This window comes from Euprymna scolopes, chromosome 6 (genome assembly GCF_053919585.1).
Source record: "Euprymna scolopes isolate OS-2025 chromosome 6, ASM5391958v1, whole genome shotgun sequence".
In the NCBI taxonomy this organism is placed as follows: domain Eukaryota; kingdom Metazoa; phylum Mollusca; class Cephalopoda; order Sepiida; family Sepiolidae; genus Euprymna; species Euprymna scolopes.
The window spans coordinates 74,506,723-74,515,674 of NC_136487.1; the positions used below are offsets into that span (position 1 = coordinate 74,506,723).

Genomic DNA, 8,952 nt, shown 5'->3' on the forward strand with positions numbered 1-8,952 from the left:
AAAATGGCGCCTGACTCTCTCTTTAACACGATAAGTTCAGGAAAAGATGTTATAAATAATAAACTAGACAAAATACTGTTAGAAATTCGCTCAATATATGTTACCGTGACACAAGTTGACATATATTCGGTGTTTTTTAATAGTATTTTGTCTAGTTTATTATTTATAACCCCTTTTCCCAAACTTACCATGTTAAAGAGAGTGTCGGGCGCCATTTTGAATTTTCCAATACATCAGTAAACACTGCATTTTTTTAGAGCTGAATAAACATGTTACATTGAATCAAAACACAAAAAATATATCCAGTTTGGTAGAAAAGTAACTTATCTTGCCATTGATAATATTTATATATTTGTTTTTTTGACAACTTTTTCGAATCTATGTGTACAGTAATACAAACCCTCTGGATAAAATAAAATGAAATAAAATAAAAAATGAATTAAAATAAATTTAAAATGAAATAAAATAATATAAAAACTAGTACAAAATAAAAGTATGAGTGAAATTTACTCAAAGAAAAAAAAAGTAAAAACAGAAAACGCGCTAGATTAATTTGGAGTTTAAAATCAATTTGGCATTTTCTTTGGCGTTTAAAAAATTATTTTGGCCTGAAAAAGTTTTTCATGGCTAAATAGACCAATATTTGCATAGGGTCCACACTCGTCATTGAGTACCAAAATAAAGAAAAAAAAATCCCCAGTAAGCTTTGGGAAAAAAACATGTTTTGAACAATTTAAATTTTTTATTTTTGAATAAAAAATAATTATTAAAACAAAAACCGTAATGTTCTCGTCGAGTAGTTTTTTTTTTTTATTTTATTCAAGAAAATAAAAGGCACATGCACTTATTGAGCCGTGCAGAAACGTTATTGCTTAAAAAGCCATTCTTAACATGGGGACGGCAGGGTGTTGTTGTGTTTTGTACCTATTCTGTACTTTCACCTAACAATTTTATAAAAACAGGTATCGTAAAACTTTAATTAAACTTGAAAATACTATTTAAAAATACCGCGGATCAATAAGTGCACTCGCACTAGCACCAAATAACATTTCACTGTGTTGTTTGTTTCGATCAACGGGTACTTTGTCGCTTATGCCACGGGTTCTTCAGTTACAAGTGACATTATTTTATTATGCAGAAGCAATCAATTGGCACGGTAAACAAAGGGACATAATCTGTTTTACATAAAGGGAAGTAACTTGTTTTTTTATATTATGTAATAAGTAAAAATATTCAATTAAAATTGTATGTTATTGAAATATAACAAGATTAAAACAGTTTATGCCTAGCCACATCCAAATTCAAATGAAATTCATTTTTTTTTTTTTTCAGTGTGACAAATTTCAAAAAAAAGTCAAAATGTCTCGGTACAATATGGACAAATTCTTTCAACCTCCAGATCCGGAACTTATCTGCTGCATCTGCCAGTGTGTCTTTGACAACCCTGTAGAAAGTCCTTGTCGGCATGTCTTCTGCAAAGTATGCATTGAGCAGTGGCTTAATGACAACAGCAGTTGCCCAACGTGCCGTGCATGTCTGTTGATGAAAAACATTAAGAATATTCTTCCCTTGGTCCAGAACATTATCAACAAACTGAAGATGCACTGCGATTACCAGAGTAATGGTTGTGAGCAAAGTCTCCTGCTTGAAGAGTATGATGCCCACATTAAACAGTGTGAATTCAAACTGCTGCAGTGTCCAAATGCTGGTTGCAATGTGAATCTATTGCAGAAGGATCTTTCTCAGCATGTTAAAATTTGTGAATATCAAGAGGTTACATGCACCCAAGGATGTAATCTTAGGACAACAGTCTATGACTTGAAATTTCATAATTGTATTCAAGTTCTCCAACAGAAACATGAAAGTAAGTATTATTATTATTATTATTATTATTATTATTATTATTATTATTAGAGTTGTATTATTTATTTTGGGATTTCACTCATTTAGGCGTATACTAGGTGTTCTAGAATTATATGGAATGAGATAAGAACATAAACAACTTTTAAGCAGTAACACTTTAATATAATATATGGTGGATATATATATATATATATATATATACTACCGAATAGATTTATCCAACAATCTGCTGGTATGGAAACCTGTGATTATAAGATTTACAAAATATTACTGGTCGTAATATTCTATGTATTATCCCATCTAAATAGGAATTGCTCAATATACAGGATAGAGCAAATAAAGCAAATTATAGTGATTCAATGAAATTAAAAAACATTTATTTAAATCAAGGTTTTTTTTATTATTACAAGTAAGACAAAGAATACTTTCGAAATTTTATCTCCTTATCATATAGGGTTTTGATGCCTACCATCTCTTCAAAGAAGAACATATTAGCAAATAGATATAATGGTATTCACCCTATTTGCATGGAAAATCATAATCAAAAATTGATTAAATAGAAGTCACATAGCGGGGGAAATTGAAGAAAAGGATATAAAGATTTAGTTCTAAATTTCGCAGTAAAATCCAAGGTAACCGTCCTTTAAAGCAGCGAGGTAATGAGATCCAAGCTGTATATTGTGTAATCCACATAATAGAGTAGAAATCCAAGTTGGGCATATTTCTGGAGTAATTCTTCTTTGTGGTCCCCCGTGAAAAGATTTTTATGGTCTGGTCAGACTTTGTTTTTATTAAAGACCTTAGTATTACTGGAATTAAACGTTAGTAAGATAGGATAGGTAGAAAGGGGTAGTGGAGTGGAGAGAAATTAAAAATGAAGAGATGGATGGGAGGGAGAAGACATATATATATATATATATATATATATATATATATATATATAGCAGAGAGTGACCTCTATAGATAAGTTCAAATACGCTATAAAAAGCTATAAAAATCTTGAGTAGCCATTTTGGTAGGTCAAGTTAGGCTTGGGTATAGGGAAAGGGTGGGAAAAGAAAAAGAAGCAGAGAAAATAAAATAAAATGAAAGAAAGGAAGAGGAAGCAAATGAAATTTTGCATTTTTCAAGCTGAAATCAACCTTTAAACTAATTATCCTAATTATATCTTAAATTCTTTACTCTGTTTAAATTTATTAAATCCAGTCCACTCAAACAATTAAATGAAAAGGTGCTCTTTTTTTTAATTTTATACTCATTGATAATATCCTGTAAATGGGGGAATTAAACTAGAGAAATCAAATAATATATGTAAGTAAAATGTACAACTAAAACTAAGGGTATTGATAGAGTTTGTTATTTTAATTTTATAATACTAATAATGATCATTTACTGTTAAATCGAAGATAATACTGCCTTACTGGGATGTATCCAAAATTCGGTAATGATAATTATTATAATATTTAATAATATTTAACTGGAAGAACTTTATACACCTTTATACACTCATATATATATATATATATATATATATATATATATATATATATATATATATATATATATATATATATATATATATATATGTATATATATATATATATGTATATATATATATATATGTATATATATATATGTATATATATATATATATGTGTATATATATATATATATATGTATATATATACATATATATGTATATATATACATGTGTATATATATACATATATATATATATGTATATATATACATATATATGTATATATATACATATATATATATATATACATATATATATATGTATATATATACATATATATATATATGTATATATATACATATATATATATATGTATATATATACATATATATATATATGTATATATATACATATATATATATGTATATATATACATATATATATATATATATGTATATATATACATATATATATATGTATATATATACATATATATATATATATGTATATATATACATATATATATATATATATATGTATATATATATATGTATATATATATATATATGTATATATATATATACATATATATATGTATATATATGTATATATATACATATATATATGTATATATATACATATATATATGTATATATATACATATATATATGTATATATATACATATATATATGTATATATATATGTATATATATATGTGTGTATATATATATATGTATATATATATATATATATACATATATATGTATATATATATATATATATGTATATATATATATATATGTATATATATGTATATATATATATATATATACATACACATGCATATACATATACATAGATATATATATATACATATACATATATTTTCCCATACACATACCTATACATATATACATACATACTCACATACATATAAACATTCACACACACATACATACACAATTATATATATACATATACACACATTCACACATACATACATACATACATACATACATACATACATACATACATACATACATACATACATACATACTTTAAAGATTATAAATTTAAATACAAAGAAAGTATAAAACTAGTCATACTATTAATTATAATAATTAGTGCATATAATAAAAAAAAAATTGGCTCCTATACTACTAATTAACATTCAGAAAATAAGTGTATTGGGTTATGTAACTAAGGCTCTGGATTTGGGTCACACTAGTGCCAACAAGGATGACGCATTATTGAGTATTATACGTCCATATTTATATGTGTGGATCGGAAAATTACTTTGCAATGTGGAATGTTTAACACTATTTGTGGGTAGTAAAAGGGGACAAATTATAAAGCTCGTTAATTGAGAAGTTACATATTAGTTTGGAACAGTATTCTAACAAGATCCCAGAAGTGCCAATTATGTGTTAGAATTTAAAATTGTAGTATGTTAATGTGTGTATGGTGAGTCTATACATAAAATGTAAATTAACAATAAGAAGGTATTATTATGTAGGTTAGATGAGATGCTTGAGAGTTTATTTTAAAAAAAAACAACATTTTTTTATTTGCAAAGTTTTACATTAGATTTTATTCACAAGCGATATGCATTTAGTATAATGTTTTTACCCATTTACCTGTATATATATAGAGTGCATGTTATTTTAAGTTGGCTGTATTTAAATTTTTTCTTGTGTTTACATTTAGATACTAGTTCATTCTTGGTATTTATTATGGGTTTATTGAAGGTGATAATGTTAACTGCTTTGGATATACAAAGATTGCAAAATTTGTCTCCTGGGGTATATGATCTAGATTTATTCAGTATACTCCATTTAATTGAATAGGAAATTTTCTTGTCTTCCAGGCTATTGATTAATGTAATTAAGGATGTGCTATTATTATCATTGTTTTGAGATCTTTCATTTCTGAAAGAGTGCAAGTGGTTTGAAAATCTTACTTTAATTAAGTTCGAGGATGCGCCTATGTAAGTGAATGTTTTCCTTGTTTTATTATTGTTTATTGGTTTATTTACGCCAGTGTTGGGGAGTCTTATATTGGGAGCTGAGTTGAGAGGGGCCTGAAGATGTATAATGCGAGTGCTGTTTAATCCTATTCTGGTTTTCACTGGGAATTATATTATTGGATCCGTTAATCTGATTTGTTGTTGTTGTTATTGTTATTATTAGAACCCAAACCATATGTTTTCCTATATATACTTGCGTCCTTGGAGGAAACTATGACAGTAGAAGGCTTTCCGGTATCTAGGGACCTCAACAATGAAAGGGTGGAATATTGTTGCTTGTTAGGTTTATCAGGAGTATGTACATCGAGTGGAAACAAGTGTCGTGAGTTCGTTGGAGCACATTCCACTAAAGTACTTGTAAAACAAGCACAGGGATGCAACATGGATAGACAGAGCTTGACCAATAGTGTGGGACCTATTAGATTGAAGATCCCTTTTTTAGACTCAATTTAAAAGAGAGAGAGACTAGCAGTAGAAATACTAGCCCAGATGTGGCAATTCATCCTGAAGAGACGGACACCCAAACAGTGTTTGCAAATTGTGCAAATTTACTTTATTTACATTTGATGAACAAATAATTTACTTTTGATGAATGAATAATTTCATAAAATGGACATGCCAACTGGCCACAATGTTCATGCGATTTAGCCCCATTAGACTATTTTTTTTTTTTTTTTTGAGATCTGTAAAGTCTTATGTCTATGCTGCTAAAACAGACACAATAGATCACTTGAAAGACAATATTTGATGTATAATTGCTGAAATACATCGTAATTTAATGCATGGAGTTGTTGAAAACTGAACCTCTAAATTTTGATAAATATGTGTAAGTCATATAGCTAAAATTGTATTGAAATTATGAATGCCAAAAATTAATCTTTGGAATAAACCACATGATAATTGTATAATAAAAATTTTTTTGTGATTTATTTTTATTTAAAGTTTACTGCGCCAAAAAAACCTTTATATAAGAGATTAATATTCAATTTTTATCTACTTTCAGAGCAAGAGAAGTTAATTCAGGAATACCTGAAGAAATTTTCTGTGACCAGTGTATCTATTAAAATCGAGCCGGTCCAGGACATTTGTGATATGAGCTCTTCTTTTGAAAATGTTCAAACCACACCAATATCCCCCCGGATCTCCTGCAACTCGAGATTGATCCCAAACACCTCATCCTCTTTACTAAACACATTCAATAACTTTTATATCAACCGGTATGTGAAACATTCCAGCACTTCCTCCACAGTGACTCAACCGGTTGTGAAGAGACGTCGGACAAGCAACTATCATAATTCCTCATCACAAGCTATTTCTACGGCAGACGTACGCAACTTGGTAGATTTATCTGTGCCAGATGTTCACGAACACCCAGCGACCGTAACCACTCCAGCCATGTCCACCGTAGCTATGACGACTCCTATGATCAGTACCAACAGACTATCTGCCATGGCCACCAACAGTACCTATTGTCCGCTATCAATGTTAAACTCTGGTCATCAGTCTCATGGCAGGACACGACGAAGCCAGAGGCGATTAATTCGTGAACGGCGACAATATGCTAACAATATCTATGTTTGTGAGGAAAGAAATCTTCCATCTGGTGTTAATTCCATCGAAACTACAGAGACTGTTGACTTCCAGACATTTCAGGATAGACAACATTCTTACTGACTCGAATATGTTGTAGAGCAAGCCGATTCTGACAATGGTGAACATTTTGATATGTGTTATGATTCAGGTCATATAGAGCTTAACCCTTTTTGTGATTATCCAAATTTAGTGTTTCTTCATTGTTATAGCGAAATTCAAAAATCGAAATATTGAATTTCAAATAAAACCAATGGTATCTATTTAACTGTCATGTTGCAGTAATGAACATATCCAAAAATTATAAAAAAAAACGATAAGATAGAAAATTAATTATTAATGAAAACAGTTTTAGAAGACGATTATCGAAAATTAAGTTTTGCTAAATTGTCCTAAGATTTATTGAAGTTTTCAGAAAATAATTACCTCCCCTGTTACGATACAAAGTCTAAATTTTCGAAAACTATTTCCATTAATAATTAATTTACTACCTTATCGGTTTTTGTAATTTTTAGATATGTTCATTATTGTAATACGATAAGTAAGTAGATACCATTGGTTTTACTTGAAATTCAAGATTTCAATTTTTTCATTTAACCCTAATAACAAAGAAGCACTCCAAATTTTACCTTTGATTGTTAGAGGAATATCATTTGGAAATGGTGGATGCAAATTGGAGACTCTTGATATGACCTAGATAATTAGATGTGCTTTTAATTTTATTTGATTTTACTTTCTTTTTCTTTTTCTTTTTCTTTTAAAGCTTTTATTTTGATCATTTCTTAATGTAATAAAATTTAAAACAAAACAAAAAAAAAATTTCTTTAATAAAATTATTATTTGGCGTTATTGAATTATCTTGCCTACATGCTGCTATTCTGAAATTGTGATGATGGGCCGCCATCTGACAAACTGTTTCTCTTGTACTAAATGATCAAAAACAACGTTTTCAGTTAAATTTTAAATGGTTTCAAACCAATATAAATGAATGCACACTAAAAAATAATTAAGTTTAAAAAAAAAATCAGTTTTCTTTTTTAATTCAAAATATTAACAGGGTCTCAGTAATCAAGTGGAAAGTTTATTTTTATTTGGTATTTAATTTTCATTTAAAAAAATGATTCCAGCAAATTTTAATCAATTATAACATTATACTTAAAAAAGATTTTGTTAGTTTTTTTTTTTTAAGTTATAACTATTTGGTGCAGAAGAGATTGTCTATTAATGGCAGTTCTCAGCACAATTTCAGAATAGTGGCATGAAGGTAAAATAATTCAATATCATTTATTATTCAATAGTTATTTTCTGTTTGTTTATCTACTTGTCAGTCTGCATAATTGTTTTGTCTATCCATACGAGGTGTTTGCCAAATAGATGGCATAATTGTGGGATTGTGTAGTATATGTGCAAAGGCCCCTATTTGTCTAGGGGGTCAGTTTTGTAATAACACTGCATTATGTTAATCTAATTTCCCTTCTGAAGCATGCCTATAGAATAGGGAGACAAAGTTTTATTCTAACATTTAAAACAATTTTATTGGGCCATCTTCATTTGTAGTGTAAATAAAAAGAAATGAAACAAAAGATTGTTAGTACATGAATAAATTCATGAGTATTGACAAAATGTCACAAAGTTCATGTGGTGTTGCTTAAACTTCCCTTTAGTAGTAGGGAATAAAGAAGAGTTCCTATTAGGAAGGATATGAACAGAGAAGTATTTATTTATTAAGGAAGTCCATAAAAGTCAAGCCGTGTGTGTTTGTGTACATTGTTAAGTCCATGTTTGTGCGTTTCTTGCTATGTGGGATCTTTGGGGTTGTCTTGTTGAACCTAGACATAGATTGCTAGATTGTTTTTGGCTGCCATCCCAAGAGAAGTTGGTGCGTTGACTGGAGCACCATGAAAAAGTGTCCATTAACAAAGAAAATCATAGAGAGAACTCTCTTTTATCGCATCCAGTCTGGTATTCATCTGATCCCTGATTGGGTACACC

General features: G+C 28.6%; 1 protein-coding gene across 1 annotated transcript; it reads left to right on the forward strand.

The window, feature by feature from the left end:
* Nucleotides 1-1,189: 1,189 nt before the first annotated feature.
* Nucleotides 1,190-7,779, forward strand: LOC145277701 (uncharacterized). The gene is made up of 2 exons (XM_080129395.1): nt 1,190-1,864; nt 6,374-7,779. The coding sequence occupies exons 1-2, from the start codon at nt 1,282-1,284 to the stop codon at nt 7,042-7,044; spliced, it is 1,254 nt and encodes a 417-aa protein (XP_079985521.1). The 5' UTR covers nt 1,190-1,281; the 3' UTR covers nt 7,045-7,779.
* The last annotated feature ends 1,173 nt before the right edge of the window (nt 7,780-8,952 follow it).

What these genes read in the sequence shown, in the direction of transcription:
- LOC145277701 (XM_080129395.1), top strand. Translation starts at nt 1,282, where the DNA reads ATGCCTAGCCACATCCAAATTCAAATGAAATTCATTTTTTTTTTTTTT. An exon ending in TCTCCAACAGAAACATGAAA is followed by an intron (nt 1,865 to 6,373) that starts GTAAGTATTATT and finishes ATCTACTTTCAG; the next exon opens with AGCAAGAGAAGTTAATTCAG.